This window comes from Coregonus clupeaformis, chromosome 20 (assembly GCF_020615455.1).
Source record: "Coregonus clupeaformis isolate EN_2021a chromosome 20, ASM2061545v1, whole genome shotgun sequence".
Lineage (NCBI taxonomy): Eukaryota > Metazoa > Chordata > Actinopteri > Salmoniformes > Salmonidae > Coregonus > Coregonus clupeaformis.
In genome coordinates this window covers 23,044,619-23,069,878 of record NC_059211.1, presented here as the reverse complement: position 1 = coordinate 23,069,878, position 25,260 = coordinate 23,044,619, and the positions used below count along the sequence as shown (strand labels likewise).

General features: G+C 45.7%; 1 protein-coding gene across 3 annotated transcripts; it reads right to left on the bottom strand.

Moving 5' to 3' along the window:
* Positions 1–2,555: 2,555 nt before the first annotated feature.
* On the bottom strand, positions 2,556–24,948 carry olfml2ba (olfactomedin-like 2Ba). Of its 3 annotated transcripts, XM_045205411.1 has the most exons (8): positions 24,514–24,948; positions 23,527–23,790; positions 22,738–22,845; positions 19,983–20,162; positions 7,331–7,583; positions 5,826–6,788; positions 3,664–3,840; positions 2,556–3,466 (listed from the first exon to the last, which is right to left on the bottom strand). In XM_045205411.1, exons 1-8 carry the CDS (start codon positions 24,712–24,714, stop codon positions 2,850–2,852), a joined length of 2,763 nt encoding a protein of 920 aa, XP_045061346.1. In that variant the 5' UTR covers positions 24,715–24,948; the 3' UTR covers positions 2,556–2,849. The 3 variants fall into 3 exon arrangements, with proteins under 3 accessions (XP_045061346.1, XP_041696570.1, XP_045061347.1); XM_041840636.2 differs by lacking the exon at positions 19,983–20,162; XM_045205412.1 differs by lacking the exon at positions 23,527–23,790.
* Between the last annotated feature and the right edge of the window lie 312 nt (positions 24,949–25,260).

The window sequence follows — 25,260 nt, the reverse complement described above, 5'->3', positions numbered from 1 at the left end:
TTGGTGCTGTGTGTTACAGTAATGGATTTAAATCAGAGACCAGGGAGATTACAGTGAAATGCTCCTTCCTTCTGCACTTTGTAGACTTGTGGGTCTCGAGACATGTCTGGTGTTTCCGTTTTAGCCGGTCATTTTCCATCCTGACAGTTCAGATTAGATTGCTGCTTACATGAGCTAATTATGGCCACTTGGACTTCAACTAGAAATTAAAAAACCTACAACAGAGATTCTTTTTAGTGTAGTTTCACTTCTTTATTGCAGTCTCTACAATCTGACAGGAAAGGAATAAGTGCATTCCACAAGACTAAGGGAAACTGCTATGTGTGGTAAGTAAGGTATATGTACAGAGATTCAAAGAATAAAGGTACTGTAAATATACACTGAGTGGACAAAACATTAAGAACACCTGCTCTTTCCATGACGTAGACTGACCAGGTGAATCCAGGTGAAAGCTATGATCCATTATTGATGTCACTTGTTAAATCCACTTCAATCAGTGTCAATGAAGGGGAGGAGACAGGTTGAAGAAGGATTTTTAAGCCTTGAGATAATTGAGACATGGATTGTGTATGTGTGCCATTCAGAGGGTGAATGGGCAAGACAAAATATTTAAGTGCCTTTTAACGGGGTATGTGCCAGGCACACCGGTTGGAGTGTGTCAAGAACTGCAACGCTGCTGGGTTTTTCACGCTCAACAGTTTTCCGTGTGTATCAAGAATGGTCCACCACCCAAAGGGCATCCAGCCAACTTGACACAACTGTAGTAAGCATTGTAGTCAACATGGGCCAGCATCCATGTGGAATGCTTTCGACACCTTGTAGAGTCCATGCCTGACGAATTGAGCTGTTCTGAGGGCAAAAGGGGGGTGCAACTCAATATTAGGAAGGTGTTCCTAATGTTTTATACACTCAGTGCCTTCAGAAAGTATTCACACCCTTTTACATTTTCCACATTTTGTTGTGTTACAGCCAGTTTTTTTTAGATTGTTACAAATAAAAATAAAAATGAAAAGCTGAAATGTCTTGAGTCAATAAGTATTCAACCCCCTTGTTATGGCAAGCCTAAATAAGTTCAGGAGTAAACATTTGCTTAACAAGTCACATAAGTTGCATGGACTCACTCTGTGTGCAATAATAGTGTTTAACATGATTTTTGAATGACTACCTCATCTCTGTAGCCCACACATACAATTTTCTGTAAGGTCCCTCAGTCGAGCAATACATTTCAAACAGTAATTCAAACACAAAGACCAGGGAGGTTTTCCAATTCCTCGCAAAGAAGGGCACCTATTGGTAGATGGGTAAAAAAAAAAGCAGACATTGAATATCCCTTTGAGCATGGTGAAGTTTTTAATTACATTTTGGATGGTGTATCAATACACCCAGTCACTACAAAGATACAGGCGTCCTTCCTAACTCAGTTGCTGGAGAGGAAGGAAACCGCTCAGGGATTTCACGAGGCCAATGGTGACTTTACAACAGTTTCAGAATTGAATGGCTGTGGTAGGTGAAATGAGGATGGATCAACAACATTGTACTTGCTCCACAATATTAACCAAATTGACAGAGTGAGAAGAAGGAAGTCTGTACAGAATACAAATATTCCAAAACATGCATCCTGTTTGCAACAAGGCACTAGAGTAATATTGCAAAAAAAAAATGGCAAAGCAATTCACTTTTTGTCCTGAATATTGAGTGTTATGTTTGGGGCAAATCCAACTCATTACTGAGTACCACTCTCCATATTTTCAAGCATAGTGGTGGCTGCATCATGTTATGGGTATGCTTGTAATCGTTAAGGACTGGGGAGCTTTTAGGATAAAAAAGAAACAGAATGGAGCTAAGCACAGGCAAAAACCTGGTTCAGTCTGCTTTCCACCAGACACTGGGAGATTAATTAACCTTTCAGCAGGACAATAACCTAAATCACAAGACCAAATCTACACTGGAGTTGCTGACCAAGATGACATTGAATGTTCCTGAATGGCCTAGTTACAGTTTTGACTTAAATCGTCTTGAAAATCTATGGCGAGACCTGAAAATGGTTGTCTAGCAATTATCAACAACCAATTTGACAGAGTTGAAGAATTTTGAAAAGAACAATGGGGCAAATGTTGCACAATCCAGATGTGAAAAGCTCTTAAGAGACTTACCCAGAAAGACTCACAGCTGTAATCGCTGCCAAAGGTGCTTCTACAAAGTATTGACTCAGCAGTGTGAATACTTGTGTAAATTAGATATTTCTGTATTTCATTTTCAATACATTAGCAAACATTTCTAAAAACATGTTTTCACTTTGTCATTATGGGGTATCTTGTGTAGATGGGTGAGAAACCAAATCTATTTAATCCATTTTTAATTCAGTCTGTAACACAACAACATGTGGAATAAGTCAAGGGGTATGAATACTTTCTGAAGGCACTGTAGGTATAAAAATGAGTATAAAACAAATGATCTAGTGACATTTTAACACACAGGTTTATAACACACTGCTGTTGTCATGGTTGTGAACTAACTGCCGTCATCTAAACCCAAGTCTTGAGTGCAATGTTGTATTCCTCTACAGTACATTCATTTCTCTCACAATGGTTTAGGTTTATATTACAGTATATACAACATAGGCTCTATAGACTACAGCAACCGTTTTGCTTCTCTACTGTTTAAACTTGTCAGGTCAATCAAAACAAACAAACACAGTGACAGAACAGCAAGCTTTATAGGCTTTATAGAGGCTGACATGAGTGGCCAGGAGGACTGGTCTACAATCCGCTTCAACTCATAGAATCTCTTTGCTCTTTTCATTTCAGGTAATTATTTTATACAAAAACAAAGTGACCTTTCCCGACCTCTTACAGGGGGTAAACGTAGGCGAAGTCGATGTTGTACGTGACCTGGTGTCCGTTGTCCCAGGCGTACAGCTTTCCCTCCTTGGGGTTGTAGTCGATCTGTGTGGTGTAGGTGTAGTTGTTGGTGAAGGGCATCCTGGGAATCATCTGGGTGTTGGTGTGCGTGTCGAAGGCGTACGACAGGTTGGCGTCCTTCTCGTTGTAGCTGTCGACGGCGTACAGGACGCCACACACGATAAAGCAGTTCCCATAGTGGTTCCTCCTGAGGCCTGTCCTCCAAGTGGTCTCCCTCTGAGTGCTGAGGTCAGAGGGGTTCAGCCGCGTCAGGACGATCACTTCCTGCAGGAAGCCCTCATCATCCAGTGCAGGGTAGATGACCCACAGGCCGCTCTCGTCCACTGCGAAGTCGATGTCGGAGTGACCGCGCCATTGCCACGGTGTCGAGGCCTCCTCGAACACGGCGTCATGCAGCATCGTCCAGGCAGCCACGTAGCGCAGGCGCAGGTCGAACTTGATGATGTCACGGGAGAAGGCGCGGTTGTAGTAGAAGGCTCCGTCGTAGACCACGTGGCCCGTGCCGATCCAGTTGTAGGAAAGCTTGTAGGAGTTGGTGAAGCGGCCTTGTGGGGAATGAAAACAAAGAGATAACATATGGGCACAGTCAGAAACAAGATAAATGACACAATCATCTGAAAATAAAACAATAAAATACTATTACAATAACCTAATGACATGTTCCTCTCTGAGGAGGCAAGGAACATGAAGGATTGTGAAAAAATTTGCTGCGTTCTTAACTAATAAATAAGTTGCTAGATACCTGATTTGAAGGCCTCCATGTTGCGGAACTCCAGCAGGTTGTTTCCGTAGTAGTAGTTAGTGACGTAGATCTTGTCGTTGTTGGCCAGAGGATCCTTCATCCAGGCCCCCTCGTTCCGGCCGTAGGTGTTATGGAGGACCGGCTCAGAGATGGTGGCCAGAGTGTCCTTACACTCTCCTGTGGATACACAGATTGTCAGTTAGAGCAGTGTTCCCAATCACAACCCTCTCCTCGGGGACCACTACTAGACAGTCCAATCACAACCCTCTCCTGGGGGACCACTACTAGACAGTCCAATCACAACTCTCTCCTCGGGGACCACTACTAGACAGTCCAACCACGACCCTCTCCTGAGGGACCACTACTAGACAGTCCAATCACAACCCTCTCCTGGGGGACCACTACTAGACAGTCCAATCACAACCCTCTCCTGGGGGACCACTACTAGACAGTCCAATCACAACCCTCTCCTCGGGGACTACTACTAGACAGTCCAATCACAACACTCTCCTGAGGGACCACTACTAGACAGTCCAATCACAACCCTCTCCTGTGGGACCACTACTAGACAGTCCAATCACAACCCTCTCCTGGGGGACCACTACTAGACAGTCCAATCACATCCCTCTCCTCGGGGACCACTACTAGACAGTCCAATCACGACCCTCTCCTGGGGGACCACTACTAGACAGTCCAATCACAACCCTCTCCTGGGGGACCACTACTAGACAGTCCAATCACAACACTCTCCTGAGGGACCACTACTAGACAGTCCAATCTCAACCCTCTCCTGGGGGACCACTACTAGACAGTCCAATCACAACCCTCTCCTGAGGGACCACTACTAGACAGTCCAATCACGACCCTCTCCTGGGGGACCACTACTAGACAGTCCAACCACGACCCTCTCCTGGGGGACCACTACTAGACAGTCCAATCACAACCCTCTCCTGGGGGACCACTACTAGACAGTCCAATCACAACCCTTTCCTGGGGGACCACTACTAGACAGTCCAATCACAACCCTTTCCTGGGGGACCACTACTAGACAGTCCAATCACGACCCTCTCCTGGGGGACCACTACTAGACAGTCCAATCACGACCCTCTCCTGGGGGACCACTACTAAACAGTCCAATCACAACCCTCTCCTGAGGGACCACTACTAGACAGTCCAATCACAACCCTCTCCTGGGGGACCACTACTAGACAGTCCAATCACATCCCTCTTCTCGGGGACCACTACTAGACAGTCCAATCACAACCCTCTCCTCGGGGACCACTACTAGACAGTCCAATCACAACCCTCTCCTGGGGGACCACTACTAGACAGTCCAATCACAACCCTCTCCTGAGGGACCACTACTAGACAGTCCAATCACGACCCTCTCCTGGGGGACCACTACTAGACAGTCCAATCACAACCCTCTCCTGGGGGACCACTACTAGACAGTCCAATCACAACCCTCTCCTGAGGGACCACTACTAGACAGTCCAATCACAACCCTCTCCTGGTGAACCACTACTAGACAGTCCAATCACGACCCTCTCCTCGGGGACCACTACTAGACAGTCCAATCACAACCCTCTCCTGGGGGACCACTACTAGACAGTCCAATCACAACCCTCTCCTGGGGGACCACTACTAGACAGTCCAATCACAACCCTCTCCTGGGGGACCACTACTAGACAGTCCAATCACAACCCTCTCCTGGGGGACCACTACTAGACAGTCCAATCACAACCCTCTCCTGGGGGACCACTACTAGACAGTCCAATCACAACCCTCTCCTGGGGGACCACTACTAGACAGTCCAATCACAACCCTCTCCTGGGGGACCACTACTAGACAGTCCAATCACATCCCTCTTCTCGGGGACCACTACTAGACAGTCCAATCACAACCCTCTCCTGAGAGACCACTACTAGACAGTCCAATCACAACCCTCTCCTGGTGAACCACTACTAGACAGTCCAATCACAACCCTCTCCTGGTGAACCACTACTAGACAGTCCACATTTTGGTTCTAACCCTGCACTGATGCACCTGATTAAACTAAATAATCATAAAACCTTAATGAATAAATGACATTATCCTACCCTAGTAGTATTTTTTAATGTTGAACGAAAAGCCATCCTTAGGAACTGATATGAAGAACCTACCAGGCTTCCTGAGGGATGTTTGTTGCCCTGGTTCCTTTGGGTCCTTCCGGGTCCCCCCCTCCTCCTCCTCCTCCCAGCTGATGCTGTACCTGCGTTTGGCAGGTTGAGGCTGGCCAATGGTGGTGGTGGTGGTAGAAGTGGTGGTGGCTGGTGGTCTAGTGGAGGAGGGGGTGGTCTGCCTCTGTGTTGTGGGAGACAAAGTCAACCTAGAGCTTTCCGTTGGCGATGTGGTAGTCGCTAGCAAGACCGTTGTTGTGGGTGTTTGGGGAGTTATTGTCACGGCAGCAGTTGTCGCGCCAACAGTAGTGGTCTTTGTGTTGATGGTCGAAGCCTCTGTAGTTATTGTTGGTCTTTGAGTGTTGAGCTTGTCGACTGTACTAGTGCTTGCAATGTTCTCTGATAGTCTTTTGTTTTTCACTTCCAAGGCTCTGAGTGATTCCAAACCAGTGCTTTCCAAGGCAATGACAGGTGTGTCAGTCGGTATGACTGTCGTCTGCCTCATGGTCTCCTTGGCTACCTGAGTGGTTGTTGTAGTGACTGGTCCCTCTGTGGTCTGAGTGATGCTGGCTGGTTTGACCATCATGGGGATGGGCCTCTCAGTTCCTCTAGTGGTCGTCTGACCAGTGGTCTCAACTATGGTTGAGTTAATGTTAGCGTTCCGGGTCGCGGTGAATGTCTGGCCCTCTGCTGTATGTCCTATGGGGGATGGAGTCGTCTTAGAAACCACCGTTGCTACAGGTTCTGAATCGATAGATACCATCTCAGGAGTGTCGGGTTGTGTTTGGGTGGGATGTGTTGATTGGCTGGTCTGCCTAGCCCCTCCCACTTGGTCTCTGCTGTTTGGCCGAGCGGCTCTTGGCCCCGCCCTCCCTCTGGCTCTTTGAGGGGCTCTGTGCTGGATAAGCTGTTCCTCGATGAAGAGGTTGACTGGGCCATCGCCACTGAACGTATCATACTCAAAGACTGGTCAGGGAGAGAAAATAATAAAAACTATAGTTTACACATCAGGACAAAATTGGCAGTTTAATATTAAACAGGAGAGATGACGGGCTGTAAGGCACCAAGAGGAGTCATTCCAGCTCTTGCAACACATACAAACAGTATTAAAAGAGTCACATGACCTGGCTGCTTGTGACTGAGGATTTGTGGAAATGACCCTGGCTGCTTGTGACTCCGAGGCTTTGTGGAAAGGCCCTGGCTGCTTGTGACTCTGAGGCTTTGTGGAAATGACCCTGGCTGCTTGTGACTCCGAGGCTTTGTGGAAATGACCCTGGCTGCTTGTGACTCCGAGGCTTTGTGGAAATGACCCTGGCTGCTTGTGACTCCGAGGCTTTGTGGAAATGACCCTGGCTGCTTGTGACTTTTCATGTGCTGTTTACAGCTGCTGTTCCAGCATAGCCAGGGACCAGCTATTCTAAATAGCAGTTTGTGGAAAAGACAGAGATAGATAGGTTGTCCATCTGATGAGGTCAATAAGATCTGAGATCTCAAAAGTCAGAACTTACTATTCTCCCCTGGCTCCCCGTCATCAGCCACCATTTGGTCAAATTTGTAGAAGGTCATCCCCCTGATCACCATCCCTTTGGGACCAGTCTTCACCCCCTGGGACACCCCCTGGCTCCCTTGGCTGGCCCCATCCTGGGGGGTCACCTCTGGGATCACCTGGGGGGTGGGGCTGGGTTCTGGTCCTGGAGCATCTGTCTTCAGTAAGGGTCTGGAGGAATCATGGCCTCCAACAAACCTCTCCTCATACCTCCCCTGTCAAGTGGATGAAACATACCCATCCTTATCAGTTTGAAAAATAAACTGTCATAAGTATCCTGATAAACGAGCACAATGATTACACAATACCTGGCAGAAGACAGACATTACAAATTGAGTTCTGTCCTGGATTTGCTTTTCTTCAATAAGTTGTGCCATTATTGTCAGAGTATGTTTTGATAAGTGAAAACAAGAAAACATTTAAACGAACTGAACACACTCTTGAGACAACATATCAATATATTTAATAATTTGAACGTAGTGTCCAGTTCCGCCCATCCCTGCTGGACAGTTTCCCTGGTTGCGTCCCAAATAGCACCCTATTCCCTATATAGTGCAATACTTTAGACCAGGGCCCATAGAGCTCTAATCAAAGGTAGTGCCCTATAAAGAGGATAGCGTTAGCCCGCCTGGATGCCTCTGTTATATCCACATCCACTCCTATACCGGATGAATAATCCACTGGACCTGCCAAGCCACATATTACTGTTGTTATTATCTGAAATATATGATGTGCCGTTATAGTAAAGTCTCTGGGTTTATTGGGAAGAAAGGTGTGGAAAAAACATGTTTGTTCTTGGTCGTTTTGATGAAGGAACAACATGTGACATGGCTATTATTAACATCATGAATGTGTTTCTGGCAGTAAGGAGGACTGAGTGTTCCTAACAGTAAGGAGGACTGAATGTGTTTCTGGCAGTAAGGAGGATTGAGTGTTCCTGGCAGTAAGGAGGACTGAGTGTTCCTAACAGTAAGGAGGACTGAGTGTTCCTGGCAGTAAGGAGGACTGAGTGTTCTTAACAGTAAGGAGGACTGAGTGTTCCTGGCAGTAAGGAGAACTGAGTGTTCCTGGCAGTAAGGAGGACTTAGTGTTCCTGGCAGTAAGGAGGACTTAGTGTTCCTAACAGTAAGGAGGACTGAGTGTTCCTGAGAGTAAGGAGGACTGAGTGTTCCTAACAGTAAGGAGGACTGAATGTGTTTCTGGCAGTAAGGAGGACTGAGTGTTCCTAACAGTAAGGAGGACTGAATGTGTTTCTGGCAGTAAGGAGGACTGAGTGTTCCTGGCAGTAAGGAGGACTGAGTGTTCCTAACAGTAAGGAGGACTGTGTGTTCCTGGCAGTAAGGAGGACTGAGTGTTCCTAACAGTAAGGAGGACTGAGTGTTCCTAACAGTAAGGAGGACTGATTGTGTTTCTGGCAGTAAGGAAGACTGAGTGTTCCTAACAGTAAGGAGGACTGAATGTGTTTCTGGCAGTAAGGAGGACTGAGTGTTCTTGGCAGTAAGGAGGACTGAGTGTTCCTGGCAGTAAGGAGGACTGAGTGTTCCAGGCAGTAAGGAGGACTAGTGTTCCTGGCAGTAAGGAGGAATGAGTGTTCATAACAGTAAGGAGGACTGAGTGTTCCTGGCAGTAAGGAGGACTGAGTGTTCCTAACAGTAAGGAAGACTGAGTGTTCCTAACAGTAAGGAGGACTGAATGTGTTTCTGGCAGTAAGGAGGACTGAGTGTTCCTAACAGTAAGGAGGACTGAATGTGTTTCTGGCAGTAAGGAGGATTGAGTCTTCCTGGCATTAAGGAGGACTGAGTGTTCCTGAGAGTAAGGAGGACTGAGTGTTCCGAACAGTAAGGAGGACTGAATGTGTTTCTGGCAGTAAGGAGGACTGAGTGTTCCTAACAGTAAGGAGGACTGAATGTGTTTCTGGCAGTAAGGAGGACTGAGTGTTCCTGGCAGTAAGGAGGACTGAGTGTTCCTAACAGTAAGGAGGACTGTGTGTTCCTGGCAGTAAGGAGGACTGAGTGTTCCTAACAGTAAGGAAGACTGAATGTGTTTCTGGCAGTAAGGAGGACTGAGTGTTCCTAACAGTAAGGAGGACTGAATGTGTTTCTGGCAGTAAGGAGGATTGAGTCTTTCTGGCAGTAAGGAGGACTGAGTGTTCCTGGCAGTAAGGAGGACTGAGTGTTCCTGAAAGTAAGGATGACTGATTGTGTTCCTGGCAGTAAGGAGGACTGAGTGTTCCTGGCAGTAAGGTGGACTGAGTGTTCCTGGCAGTAAGGAGGACTGAGTGTTCCTAACAGTAAGGAGGACTGAATGTGTTTCTGGTAGTAAGGAGGACTGAGTGTTCCTGGCAGTAAGGATGACTGAGTGTTCCTGGCAGTAAGGGGGACTTAGTGTTTCTGGCAGTAAGTAGGACTGAGTATTCCTGGCAGTAAGGAGGACTTAGTGTTCCTAACAGTAAGGAGGACTGAATGTTCCTAACAGTAAGGTGGACTGAATGTGTTTCTGGCAGTAAGGAGGACTGAGTGTTCCTGGCAGTAAGGGGAACTGAGTGTTCCTGGAAGTAAGGGGGACTGAGTGTTCCTGGCAGTAAGGAGGACTGAGTGTTCCTGACAGTAAGGAGGACTGAGTGTTCCTGGCAGTAAGGACGACTTAGTGTTCCTGGCAGTAAGGAGGACTGAGTGTTCGTGGCAGTAAGGTGGACTTAGTGTTCCTAACAGTAAGGAGGACTGAGTGTTCCTAATAGTAAGGAGGACTGATTGTGTTTCTGGCAGTAAGGAGGACTGAGTGTTCCTAACAGTAAGGAGGACTGAATGTGTTTCTGGCAGTAAGGAGGACTGAGTGTTCTTGGCAGTAAGGAGGACTGAATGTGTTTCTGGCAGTAAGGAAACTGAGTGTTCCTGGCAGTAAGGAGAACTGAGTGTTCCTAACAGTAAGGAGGACTGAATGTGTTCCTGGCAGTAAGGAGGACTGAGTGTTCCTGGCAGTAAGGAGGACTGAGTGTTCCTAACAGTAAGGAGGACTGAATGTGTTCCTGGCAGTAAGGAGGACTGAGTGTTCCTGGCAGTAAGGTGGACTGAGTTTTCCTGGAAGTAAGGAGGTCTGACTGTTCTTAACAGTAAGGAGGACTGAGTGTTCCTGGCAGTAAGGAGGACTTAGTGTTCCTGGCAGTAAGGGAGACTGAGTTTTCCTGGAAATAAGGAGGTCTGAGTGTTCCTGGCAGTAAGGAGGATTGAGTCTTTCTGGCAGTAAGGAGGACTGAGTGTTCCTGGCAGTAAAAGAGGACTGAGTGTTCCTGAAAGTAAGGATGACTGATTGTGTTCCTGGCAGTAAGGATGACTGAGTGTTCCTGGCAGTAAGGGAGACTGAGTGTTCCTGGCAGTACGGTGGACTGAGTGTTCCTAACAGTAAGGAGGACTGAATGTGTTTCTGGCAGTAAGGAGGACTGAGTGTTCCTAACAGTAAGGAGGACTGAATGTGTTTCTGGCCATAATGAGAACTGAGTGTTCCTGGCAGTAAGGATGACTGAGTGGTCCTAACAGTAAGGAGGACTGAGTGTTCCTAACAGTAAGGAGGACTGCATGTGTTCCTGGCAGTAAGGAGGACTGAGTGTTCCTAACAGTAAGGAGGACTGAATGTGTTTCTGGTAGTAAGGAGGACTGAGTGTTCCTGGCAGTAAGGAGGACTGAGTGTTCCTGGCAGTAAGGAGGACTGAGTGTTCCTGGATGTAAGGGGGAATTGTGTTTAAGGTCCAATCCAGACGTTTATTTATTCATCCATATCAAATCATTGCTGGTTAACAATTAAGTACCTTAATCAATTAAAATGGTAAGCAGAGCAATTTCTCAAGCAAGAATTTACCTGGGAGTGGTCTGAGTGGGAAAGGGAAAACTGAAAAAAAATCTAACTCTGTCATTGGCAGAGGTTTGGAACTCTCGTTCTTATTGGTCTATTATCTAAAAATAGGCTGACATTTCAGGCAGTCTTTTCAAAGAGAGGGGATTATCATCCTTTTCACAATTTCACTGTATTATTTCAGCCTCGGTGTGGAAATAGATATAAAACACAGGAATATCACATTTTTGACTGACTGGGCCTTTAATACAGCCTGTTAGTGTCATACATTGGCCAAAGCATGACTGCACCAAGCAGCACCATGTGGAATCAATGACTACTGGTGTTCTCTAAGCAATGGCCACATGATTGTTTCCATCTTCCTCTCTGCTTCATTCTATAGCTAGATATCTCCAGGAGTGATAAGTATAATGTTTGTCTTCATCTGCTGTCTAGTACTGTCTTGTTGCTAGCTAGGGCCATCTATATTAAGTCATACCCGTCGCTATGGGCGGGCCATAGGGGGCCGGGCCCGCCCCCAAAATGCTTGTGCCCCCCCACTTGAGGGAATTTATTATTAAATATACGTACTGTAGGCTAATAACAATTGTGCCCTGCCCTCCCATGCATTTCATATGCCCCCCTTAAGACTGAGGTCTGGCGACGGGTCTGCATTAAGTGCTGCCTTTCTTCCCAGTAGCCTACTTGGTGTGTGAACGGCTGACTGCTCATAACTTGCAGATGATTGTTGACACATCAACCGGGATCAAGGGGGCAGGGCAAGTTGTGACTTGTTTTGGTAATCAGTGGCTGTATTTGAGGGGGAGTGGTTTCTCCTCTGCTAAGTAATCAGCAATTAGTACAGGGAGGTGTGCTCTTCACCTCTGCTAGGCAATTAGCTATTAGCGTTAGTATTTCAGTCTCCCTTGTTTGTGGCGGTCTCGTCGGCAAAAGTAAAACCGTCGCCGAAACAAAGCCGGTTATGCCGAGTTGTTCTGCGGAGTTGTTTGAGGAAGGAAATAGAGGAGGGCTCCACACGACTCTCTCACTTGATTATCTTATCTAGTTATTTTCTGATTATCTCATTTTGCTCTTTTGTAGCTTTGGCAACTGTGTGTGTGTGTTTTCTATACCTGTTCACTCCTCTCCCTGTAGGCTTTGCAGATGCTGCAACCCTTCTAATTTAGTGTACCCTGCGCGCACAACCCATGTGGTCCTCTGTAGCTCAATTGGTAGAGCATGGCGCTTGTAACGCCAGGGTAGTGGGTTCGATCCCTGGGACCACCCATACGTAAAAATGTATGCACGCATGACTGTAAGTCGCTTTGGATAAAAGTGTTTTCTAAATGGCATATTATTATTATTATGTGGAATTCCTGGTCTCTGGCAGCGTTTGGAACTGCCGATCTGCGGTCAAGAACGCAGAGTTCATCTCAGCCTATGCTGCCCTTCAGTCCCTTGACTTTTTGGCCCTGACGGAGACATGGATCATCCCAGAGAACGCTGCAGCTCTCTCTTCATCTGACTATGTGTTCTTTCATAGTTCAAGAGCATCTGGTCGTCACGGTGATGGCGCAGGGCTACTCATTTCTCCCTCTGTCACCTGTCCATCTCATTTGAATTCCATGATGTCACTGTCACTTGTCAACTCAAGCTTAACAAGCATTGTTGTTCACTAGTTTACTCCAAGTAGGGAAAGGGTGGTGGGGTTGGAAAGTAATAAAGGGGAATATATTTTTTTTAAAGGAGGTGTATGTATGTGTGTATATATATGTATGTGTATATATATATATATATATTTTTTTTTTTTTACATGGGGGATTGGAAGTGATGCAGACAATTACATTGATGGAAGTTACAATCTATCTGCAATATTAAGCTGATCTACCCCCTTACATTTTTTAAAATAATAATATTAATAAAAAAACTAAAAAAAAAACTCAAGCTTAACATTGTCATCTATCGCCCTCCAGGTGCCCTGGGAGAGTTCCTCAATGACCTTGACACCTTGATAAGCTAATTTCCTGACGATGGCTCACCGCTCTTCGTACTTGGCGACTTCAACCTCCCGATGTCTGCCTTCGATTAATTTCCCCTCCTTGCCTCTTTTGACCTCACCCTTTCCCCTCCAACTCCAAAGGCATGCAATACGTTTGACCTAATTTTCACTAAAGGGTGTTCACCTACTAATCTAATCTCACTGCAACCAGAAGGCAGGGTTAGATGCTCTTACTGAAATAAACAATGGTGATTTTACATTTTAGTTAATTGACCCAGGCATCACCCGCCCCCCTGCGCTTCTCTCACGTTCAACGAGAGACAGACAACAACACAGTTGTGCGGGGGGCTGGTGGGGGCGTCCGCGGCCATGGAGGGAGCATCTAAGTCCCCGGCGGAGCCGGGAAATGTTTGTTCCCTTGGACTGTCGGCGTGCAGCAGTGAAAACTCATTTTAAATGTATAATATGCGACATGTTCGTTGTTGTCACAGGGAAAGGTCCGATGGATACCTCCATTTGTGAAAAATGTTTTGAACTTGATGCAGCTAAAGAAAGGATTATTACAAGAAATACAAAATTTGACCCGTAGCACTCACGTCTGTAGCCATGAAGTGCTTTGAAAGGCTGGTCATGGCTCACATCAACACCATTATCCCAGAAACCCTAGACCCACTCCAATTTGCATACCGCCCCAACAGATCCACAGATGATGCAATCTCTATTGCGCTCCACACTGCCCTTTCACACCTGGACAAAAGGAACACCTATGTGAGAATGCTATTAATTGACTACAGCTCAGCGTTCAACACCATAGTGCCCTCAAAGCTCATCACTAAGCTAAGGACCCTGGGACTAGACACCTCCCTCTGCAACTGGATCCTGGACTTCCTGACGGGCCGCCCCCAGGTGGTAAGGGTATGTAAAAAACACATCCGCCACACTGATCCTCAACACGTGGGCCCCTCAGGGGTGCGTGCTCAGTCCCCTCCTGTACTCCCTGTTCACTCATGACTGCATGGCCAGGCACGACTCCAACACCATCATGAAGTTTGCCGACGACATGACAACAGTGGTAGGCCTGATCACCGATAACGACGAGACAACCTATAGGGAGGTGGTCAGAGACCTGGCAGTGTGGTGCCAGGACAACAACCTCTCCCTCAACATGAGCAAGAGAAAGGAGCTGATCGTGGACTACAGGAAAAGGAGGGACGAACACGCCCCCATTCACATCGACGGGGCTGTAGTGGAGCGGGTTGAGAGTTTCAAGTTCCTTGGTGTCCACATCACCAACAAACTATCATGTTCCAAACACACCAAGACAGTCGTGAAGAGGGCACGCCAACACCTTTTCCCCCTCAGGAGACTGAAAAGATTTGGCATGGGTCCCCAGATCCTCAAAGTTCTACAGCTGCACCATCGAGAGCATCCTGACCGGTTGCATCACCGCCTGGTATGGCAACTGCTCGGCATCCGACTGTAAGGTACTACAGAGGGTAGTGTGTCCGGCCCAGTACATCACTGGGGCCAAGCTTCCAGCCATCCAGGACCTATATACTAGGCATGTCAGATGAAGGCCCCGAAAATTGTCAAAGACTCCAGTCACCCAAGTCATAGACTGTTCTCTCTGCTACCGCACGGCAAGCTGTACCGGAGCGCCAAGTCTAGGTCCAAAAGTATCTTTAACAGCTTCTATCCCCAAGCCATAAGACTGCTGAACAATTTATCAAATGGCCACCTGGACTACGGACTATTTACATTGATAACAACCCCCCTTTGTTTTTACATTGCTGATACTAGCTGTTTATTATCTATGCATAGTCACTTTACCCCTACCTACATGTACAAATTACCTCAACTAACCTGTACCCCCTGCACATTGACTCGGTCCCGGGACCCCCAGTATATAGCCTCGTTGTTGTTTATTTTATTGTGTAACTTTGTATTTTATTTTTTACTTTAGTTTATTTAGTAAATATTTTCTTAACTCTATTTCTTGAACTGCATTGTTGGTTAAGGGCTTGTAAGTAAGCATTTCACGGTAAGGTCTACTACACCTGTTGTGTTCGGCGCATGTGACAAATAAAAATGTGATTTTAAATAATTATTTCAACCTCGGTGTGGAAATAGATATAAAACACAGGAATATCACATTTTTGACTGACTGGGCCTTTAATACAGCCTGTTAGTGTCATACATTGGCCAAAGCATGACTGCACCAAGCAGCACCATGTGGAATCAATGACTACTGGTGTTCTCTAATCAATGGCCACATGATTGTTTCCATCTTCCTCTCTGCTTCATTCTATAGCTAGATATCTCCAGGAGTGATAAGTATAATGTTTGTCTTCATCTGCTGTCTAGTACTGTCTTGTTGCTAGCTAGGGCCATCTATATTAAGTCATACCCGTCGCTATGGGGAATTTATTATTAAATATACGTACTGTAGGCTAATAACAATTGTGCCCTGCCCTCCCATGCATTTCATATGCCCCCCTTAAGACTGAGGTCTGGCGACGGGTCTGCATTAAGTGCTGCCTTTCTTCCCAGTAGCCTACTTGGTGTGTGAACGGCTGACTGCTCATAACTTGCAGATGATTGTTGACACATCAACCGGGATCAAGGGGCAGGGCAAGTTGTGACTTGTTTTGGTAATCAGTGGCTGTATTTGAGGGGGAGTGGTTTCTCCTCTGCTAAGTAATCAGCAATTAGTACAGGGAGGTGTGCTCTTCACCTCTGCTAGGCAATTAGCTATTAGCGTTAGTATTTCAGTCTCCCTTGTTTGTGGCGGTCTCGTCGGCAAAAGTAAAACCGTCGCCGAAACAAAGCCGGTTATGCCGAGTTGTTCTGCGGAGTTGTTTGAGGAAGGAAATAGAGGAGGGCTCCACACGACTCTCTCACTTGATTATCTTATCTAGTTATTTTCTGATTATCTCATTTTGCTCTTTTGTAGCTTTGGCAACTGTGTGTGTGTGTTTTCTATACCTGTTCACTCCTCTCCCTTTAGGCTTTGCAGATGCTGCAACCCTTCTAATTTAGTGTACCCTACGCCGCACAACCCATGTGGTCCTCTGTAGCTCAATTGGTAGAGCACGGCGCTTGTAACGCCAGGGTAGTGGGTTCGATCCCTGGGACCACCCATACGTAAAAATGTATGCACGCATGACTGTAAGTCGCTTTGGATAAAAGTGTTTTCTAAATGGCATATTATTATTATTATGTGGAATTCCTGGTCTCTGGCAGCGTTTGGAACTGCCGATCTGCGGTCAAGAACGCAGAGTTCATCTCAGCCTATGCTGCCCTTCAGTCCCTTGACTTTTTGGCCCTGACGGAGACATGGATCATCCCAGAGAACGCTGCAGCTCTCTCTTCATCTGACTATGTGTTCTTTCATAGTTCAAGAGCATCTGGTGCGTCACGGTGATGGCGCAGGGCTACTCATTTCTCCCTCTGTCACCTGTCCATCTCATTTGAATTCCATGATGTCACTGTCACTTGTCAACTCAAGCTTAACAAGCATTGTTGTTCACTAGTTTACTCCAAGTAGGGAAAGGGTGGTGGGGTTGGAAAGTAATAAAGGGGAATATATTTTTTTTAAAGGAGGTGTATGTGTATGTATGTGTGTATATATATGTATGTGTATATATATATATATATATATTTTTTTTTTTACATGGGGGATTGGAAGTGATGCAGACAATTACATTGATGGAAGTTACAATCTATCTGCAATATTAAGCTGATCTACCCCCTTACATTTTTTAAAATAATAATATTAATAAAAAAATTTTTAAAAAAACTCAAGCTTAACATAGTCATCTATCGCCCTCCAGGTGCCCTGGGAGAGTTCCTCAATGACCTTGACACCTTGATAAGCTAATTTCCTGACGATGGCTCACCGCTCTTCGTACTTGGCGACTTCAACCTCCCGATGTCTGCCTTCGATTAATTTCCCCTCCTTGCCTCTTTTTGACCTCACCCTTTCCCCTCCAACTCCAAAGGCATGCAATACGTTTGACCTAATTTTCACTAAAGGTGTTCACCTACTAATCTAATCTCACTGCAACCAGAAGGCAGGGTTAGATGCTCTTACTGAAATAAACAATGGTGATTTTACATTTTAGTTAATTGACCCAGGCATCACCCGCCCCCCTGCGCTTCTCTCACGTTCAACGAGAGACAGACAACAACACAGTTGTGCGGGGGGCTGGTGGGGGCGTCCGCGGCCATGGAGGGAGCATCTAAGTCCCCGAGCGGAGCAGGGAAATGTTTGTTCCCTTGGACTGTCGGCGTGCAGCAGTGAAAACTCATTTTAAATGTATAATATGCGACATGTTCGTTGTTGTCACAGGGAAAGGTCCGATGGATACCTCCATTTGTGAAAAATGTTTTGAACTTGATGCAGCTAAAGAAAGGATTATTACAAGAAATACAAAATTTGACCCGTAGCACTCACGTCTGTAGCCATGAAGTGCTTTGAAAGGCTGGTCATGGCTCACATCAACACCATTATCCCAGAAACCCTAGACCCACTCCAATTTGCATACCGCCCCAACAGATCCACAGATGATGCAATCTCTATTGCGCTCCACACTGCCCTTTCACACCTGGACAAAAGGAACACCTATGTGAGAATGCTATTAATTGACTACAGCTCAGCGTTCAACACCATAGTGCCCTCAAAGCTCATCACTAAGCTAAGGACCCTGGGACTAGACACCTCCCTCTGCAACTGGATCCTGGACTTCCTGACGGGCCGCCCCCAGGTGGTAAGGGTATGTAAAAAACACATCCGCCACACTGATCCTCAACACGTGGGCCCCTCAGGGGTGCGTGCTCAGTCCCCTCCTGTACTCCCTGTTCACTCATGACTGCATGGCCAGGCACGACTCCAACACCATCATGAAGTTTGCCGGCGACATGACAACAGTGGTAGGCCTGATCACCGATAACGACGAGACAACCATAGGGAGGTGGTCAGAGACCTGGCAGTGTGGTGCCAGGACAACAACCTCTCCCTCAACATGAGCAAGAGAAAGGAGCTGATCGTGGACTACAGGAAAAGGAGGGACGAACACGCCCCCCATTCACATCGACGGGGCTGTAGTGGAGCGGGTTGAGAGTTTCAAGTTCCTTGGTGTCCACATCACCAACAAACTATCATGTTCCAAACACACCAAGACAGTCGTGAAGAGGGCACGCCAACACCTTTTCCCCCTCAGGAGACTGAAAAGATTTGGCATGGGTCCCCAGATCCTCAAAGTTCTACAGCTGCACCATCGAGAGCATCCTGACCGGTTGCATCACCGCCTGGTATGGCAACTGCTCGGCATCCGACTGTGGGTACTACAGAGGGTAGTGTGTCCGGCCCAGTACATCACTGGGGCCAAGCTTCCAGCCATCCAGGACCTATATACTAGGCATGTCAGATGAAGGCCCCGAAAATTGTCAAAGACTCCAGTCACCCAAGTCATAGACTGTTCTCTCTGCTACCGCACGGCAAGCTGTACCGGAGCGCCAAGTCTAGGTCCAAAAGTATCTTTAACAGCTTCTATCCCCAAGCCATAAGACTGCTGAACAATTTATCAAATGGCCACCTGGACTACGGACTATTTACATTGATAACAACCCCCCCCTTTGTTTTTACATTGCTGATACTAGCTGTTTATTATCTATGCATAGTCACTTTACCCCTACCTACATGTACAAATTACCTCAACTAACCTGTACCCCCTGCACATTGACTCGGTCCCCGGGACCCCCAGTATATAGCCTCGTTGTTGTTTATTTTATTGTGTAACTTTGTATTTTATTTTTTACTTTAGTTTATTTAGTAAATATTTTCTTAACTCTATTTCTTGAACTGCATTGTTGGTTAAGGGCTTGTAAGTAAGCATTTCACGGTAAGGTCTACTACACCTGTTGTGTTCGGCGCATGTGACAAATAAAAATGTGATTTTAAATAATCCCCCTCTTCACTACTTACTATGACTGTGATGTGGCCCCGTGTAGCTCAGTTGGTAGAGCACAGCGCTTGCAACGCCAGGGTTGTGGGTTTGATTCCCACGGGGGGCCAGTATGACAAAAAAATTATGTATGCACTCACTAACTGTAAGTCTGTAAAAAATGTTGTTTCACCTAGCTATCGCTTTGGATAAGGGCGTCTGCTAAATGACTAAAATGTCAATGTAAAATTATTCCTTCAGTAAAGAAGGATTTATCTAGAATACAGGCTAAAGGAATGTATTTTACCAGGTAAGTTGACTGAGAACACATTCTCATTTGTAGCAAAGACCTGGGGAATTGTGACAGGGGAAAAGAGGGGGGATGAATGAGCCAATTGGAAGCTGGAGATGATTAGGTGGCCATGATGGTTTGACGGACAGATTGGGAATTTAGCCAGGACACCCCTTCTCTTACAGTAAGTGCCATGGGATCTTTAGTGACCTCAGAGAGTCAGGACACTCGTTTTAACGTCCCATCTGAAAGACTGCACCCTACACAGGGCAATGTCCCTAATCACTGCTCTGGGGAATTGGGATATTTTTTTGGGACCAGAGGTAAGAGTGCCTCCTACTGGCCCTCCAACACCACTTCCAGCAGCATCTGATTTCCCATCCAGGACCAACCCTGTTTAGCCAGCAGTGGGATGCAGGGTGGTATGCTGCTGGCATAAAGAAAATAATCGATGTCGATACAATGAGATCCCAATGTGCTTTTTTTGTAAAGCCACTCGAGAGCATTGGTGTTGCAGTACTACCAAACCTGACGACCGCCAGATCCTACCCACCTCTTTATTCTGATAGGCTGTAGCCACGTCACTCAGATCACCCAGTCTTTTCTTCTCCTGCCTCAGGGGGAGCGAGGGGGCGGGTGTAACGGGGTTCTCCTTCACCTGCTGTGGCTTGATAGAGGGCCTCTTCTCTCGGCCTGCGACAGCCTCATCCTGGTTCTGAGAGACTGCTTGGTTCTGGTTGGACACATATAGGACGTTTCTTATGGTAAAAGAATGATGTACTTTATAATAGAGTGTATCTCATTCACAAGCAGCTACATTTCAATAAATATTAGACACTCAATAAGGGAGCATGTTTTCTAGGAAGGGGGGGGGACCTTGACCAAAGAAGGGTGTCTTTCAAGACATAAAATTAATTTAACTCACTATTAAGAAAACAGTTATGCTTCAGGCAGAATTAATTTATAATTTCCATCATTTAAATGGAGTGTGTTGGACACTCCGTCCAGGTCCATAAAGTCGCCTGTGGCAGGCAGCAGAACCACTAATAAAGCAGAGTAGTGGCTCCTGGGAGAGTAGGTCATGAGACTATTCTAAGTGGTTGGTTTCCATCCATTCAGCTGGCTCGTCTGAGGATCTTCAGTTTCTTGGCAATTTCTCGCATAGAATAGCCTTCATTTCTCAGAACAAGAATAGACTGTCGAGTTTCAGAAGAAAGTTATTTGTTTCTGGCCATTTTGAGCCTGTAATCGAACCCACAATTGCTGATGCTCCAGACACTCAACTAGTCTCAAGAAGGCCAGTTTTATTGCTTCTTTAATCAGCACAACAGTTTTCAGCTGTGCTAACATAATTGCAAAAAGGGTTTTCTAAAGATCAATTAGCCTTTTAAAATGATAAACTTGGATTAGCAAACACAACGTGCCATTGGAACACAGGACTGATGGTTGCTGATAATGGGCCTCTGTACGTCTATGTAGATATTCCATAAAAAAATCAGCCGTTTCCAGCTACAATAGCCATTTACAACATGAACAATGTCTTCACTGTATTTCTGATCAATTTGATGTTATTTTAATGGACAAAAAAATTGCTTTTCTTTTCGAAAACAAGGACATTTCTAAGTGACCCCAAACTTTTGAACGGTAGTGTACGTTCTCCTAATCTGCAGCATACACCCAGTCTACTTACTGTTGTATAGGGAGTTCTGTTTTCATTCAGTGTGGGTGTGCTGCTGTGCTCACCACATCTCAGATTCACTTCACTCCCTCTGTCCATGTATTGTATGTGCCCTTCAGCCCATGATGTCCAGTTGAAGTAGGAAGTTAACATACACCTTAGCCAAATACATTTAAACTCAGTTTTTCCACAATTCCTGACATTTAATCCTAGTAAAAATTCACTGTTTTTAGGTCAGTTAGGATCACCACTTTATTTTAAGAATGTGAAATGTCAGAATAATAGTAGAGAGAATTATGTATTTCAGCTTTTGTTTCTTTCATCACATTCCCAGTGGGTCAGAAGTTTACATACACTCAATTAGTATTTGGTAGCATTGCCTTTAAATGGTTTAACTTGGGTCAAACGTGTCGGGTAGCCTTCCACAAGCTTCCCACAATATGTTGGGTGAATTTTGGCCCATTCCTCCTGACAGAGCTGGTGTAACTTAGTCAGGTTTGTAAGCCTTCTTGCTCGCACACGCTTTTTCAGTTCTGCCCACACATTTTTTATAGGATTGAGGTCAGGGCTTTGTGATGGCCACTCCAATACCTTGACTTTGTTATCCTTAAGCCATTTTGCCACAACTTTGGAAGCATGCTTGGGGTCATTGTCCATTTGGAAGACCCATTTGCGACCAAGCTTTAACTTCCTGACTGATTTCTTGAGATGTTGCTTCAATATATCCACATAATTTTCCTTCCTCATAATGCCATCTATTTTGTGAAGTGCACCAGTCCCTCCTGCAGCAAAGCACCCCCACAGCATGATGCTGCCAACACAGTGCTTCACGATTGGGATGGTGTTCTTCGGCTTGCAAGCCACCCGGTTTTTCCTCCAAACATAACGATGGTCATTATGGCCAAAAAGTTATATTTTTGTTTCATCAGACCAGAGGACATTTCTACAAAAAGTACAATCTTTGTCCCCATGTGCAGTTGCAAACCGTAGTCTGGCTTTTTTATGGCAGTTTTGGAGCAGTGGCTTCTTCCTTGCTGAGCGGCCTTTCAGGTTATGTCGATATAGGACTCGTTTTACTGTGGATATAGATAATTTTGTACCTGTTTCCTCCAGCATCTTCACAAGGTCCTTTGCTGTTGTTCTGGGATTGATTTGCACTTTTCGCACCAAAGTACGTTCATCTCTAGGAGGCAGAACGCGTCTCCTTCCTGAGCGGTATGACGGCTGCGTGATCCCATGGTGTTTATACTTACTATTGTTTGTACAGATGGGCGTGGTACCTTCAGGCGTTTGGAAATTGCTCCCAAGGATGAACCAGACTTGTGGAGGTCTACAATTTTTCTTCTGAGGTCTTGGCTGATTTCTTTTGATTTTCCCATGATGTCAAGCAAAGAGGCACTGAGTTTGAAGGTAGACCTTGAAATACATCCACAGGTACATCTCCAATTGACTCAAATGATGTCAATTAGCCTATCAGAAGCTTCTAAAGCCATGACATCATTTTCTGGATTTTACCAAGCTGTTTAAAGGCACAGTCAACTTAGTGTATGTAAACTTCCGACTCCAACTGTATGTAGCCTATTCTCTACAGGTAAGATAGGGTTGTCTTCCTCAGTGATGGAGGACTTACCTTTTCAATGTTTTCCACACGGTCCAGGAGCTTAGTGGTGACAGAGTGCAGCTTCAGTAGATCCAGGCCGTAGAAGGATCCCTCCAGCAATTCCATAATCAAGGAGAGCTAGAATGGATCAAGTAAATTCCATCAGAGGGGTTGCACTCATTCTGATCACAGCACAGACATGCCATAATCAAACTATTTCCCATAGCCCGTCCATAAGGATTACTCTCTCAGCACAGACATGCCTTAATCAAACTATTTCCCATAGCCCGTCCATAAGGATTACTCTCTCAGCACAGACATGCCTTAATCAAACTATTTCCCATAGCCCGTCCATAAGGATTACTCTCTCAGCACAGACATGCCATAATCAAACTATTTCCCATAGCCCGTCCATAAGGATTACTCTCTCAGCACAGACATGCCATAATCAAACTATTTCCCAATAGCCCATCCATAAGGATTACTCTCTCAGCACAGACATGCCATAATCAAACTATTTCCCATAGCCCATTCATATGGATTACTCTCTCAGCACAGACATGCCATAATCCAACTATTTCCCATAGCCCATCCATATGGATTACTCTCTCAGCACAGACATGCCATAAAACTCATGACATTTCCACAGCCCATCCATGAGTATAACATTTGAACATCCAAATCCTCTAATGAATCATAAAAGGTGTCAGAAGACAGAAGTTGCAGTGACACCGACGGCCCCTAGTCAACTTGACACTGAGGTGGATGACCCAGACAGAGCCATCATTTGGATATGATGGAGTGGGTCCAGGCTGTCACCTTGATGTTATCCTTCCCAGCTTCCCGTAGCTGCTTCAACCTGAAGTCCCTGTCGCAGGGATCGACCACCGACGGAGGAGCGATGCAGGTGCACTTGCACTCTGGCCCCGAGGTGATAGTTTCCACGGTGTAGACGTCCTGCGCCGTGCCGCTGCCCTCTTCTATCCGCCGGCAGGCGCTCCTGCTCAGGGGTCTGACAACACATTTACAGCGACAGTCAGAGCCTTCGGAGAGGGCTTTCACTTTGTCATAATCACCCAGCAGCTACAAAGAGAAGAGGACGGACGCATTTTCCACCACGTATAATCAGAACACATTTTACTTGATACAAATGCATCTTGACCATATATTCAGTATTGGCATGCTTTCAGTATAAGCATGTTTTCAGTACAGGCATGTTTTCAGTACAGGCATGTTTACAGTATAGGCATGCTTTCAGTATAGGCATGTTTTCAGTATAGGCATGCGTTCAGTATAGGCATGCTTTCAGTATTGGCTTGCTTTTAGTATAGGCATGTTTTCAGTATTGGCATGCTTTCATTATTGGAATGCGTTCAGTAAAAGCATGTTTTCAGTATAGGCATATTTTCAGTATTGGCATGCTTTCAGTATTGGCTTGCTGTCAGTATAGGCATGTTTCCAGTATAGGCATGCTTTCAGTATTGGAATGCTTTCAGTATAGGCATGCTTTCAGTATTGGCTTGCTGTCAGTATAGGCATGTTTTCAGTATTGGCATGCTTTCATTATTGGAATGCGTTCAGTAAAAGCATGTTTTCAGTATAGGCATGTTTTCAGTATTGGCATGCTTTCAGTATTGGAATGCTTTCAGTATTGGCATGTTTCCAGTATAGGCATGCTTTCAGTGCCACCATATATTATTCATTTGAAAATACTGAATCAATATTGACTAATGTAAATAATAGATATTTTCACATCAACAACTCTACTAGTTGATGATAGGCTAGGTGATGGCACCATGGACCTACCTGGGTCAGAATGTTCTGATGTGTGTTCATCTCTTCCTGTGGCAAATCATTCTTCTCTCCGAGGTCCCCCTTAAATTCGGGTTTAATCCCAGGATTAGTGTCCGTAGGTATGGCCGTTCCCGCGCACTCCTTTGGCGCAGCTGAACACCACGCGAAAAACGCACACCAAATAGCGCACAGAAAAACCGGTTTAGCCATCATGTAGGCTAAGGAAGACCGGAAAAAGCACTACAGAAAGGAGTGCCTAATGCTCTAACTTTTAGATTTTATTTGCCTTTGATTTTGATCCCAGATGAGTTGCATATTTCTATTTCATCAGCAAATCGCCTTTTCCTGCTTGGTAAGTGGAAAGCAAGTGTTTTATGGTCCTCTGCGTGTGTAAGTGCATCTGCCGGGAGTGACTGCAGGGTGATGAGAGGGACTGGGCTCAGTGCGCTGGAGTCCTTGGAGAGACGACAGAAAGGAGAGGACCTGATGGAAGGGGGGCAAGGAGGAGTTTAACTGCGCAAAGGTGATATGCCAAGTGGCGCGCGCGGAGAATAAATAAAGGATAACCATGCCATATTGAAAATATAATAATGCATATGTCCATTTAAATGGTTGGATCATGATAATATTCGCCACATACATTTTGCGAGTAGTTTATCTTTAACTGGTTTGTTAAGCAACTTTCCTAGACAGAAGAGAATGAAGCAAGCCACAGCCATGCAATATGGTCTTTGGTGCCCTCTGGCGGTACTTCGCGAG

What these genes read in the sequence shown, in the direction of transcription:
- olfml2ba (XM_045205411.1), bottom strand. Translation starts at nt 24,714, where the DNA reads ATGATGGCTAAACCGGTTTTTCTGTGCGCTATTTGGTGTGCGTTTTTC. An exon ending in CAGCCTATCAGAATAAAGAG is followed by an intron (nt 7,584 to 19,982) that starts GTGGGTAGGATC and finishes TCCACTTGACAG; the next exon opens with GGGAGGTATGAGGAGAGGTT. An exon ending in CATGGAGGCCTTCAAATCAG is followed by an intron (nt 3,467 to 3,663) that starts GTATCTAGCAAC and finishes ATTCCCCACAAG; the next exon opens with GCCGCTTCACCAACTCCTAC.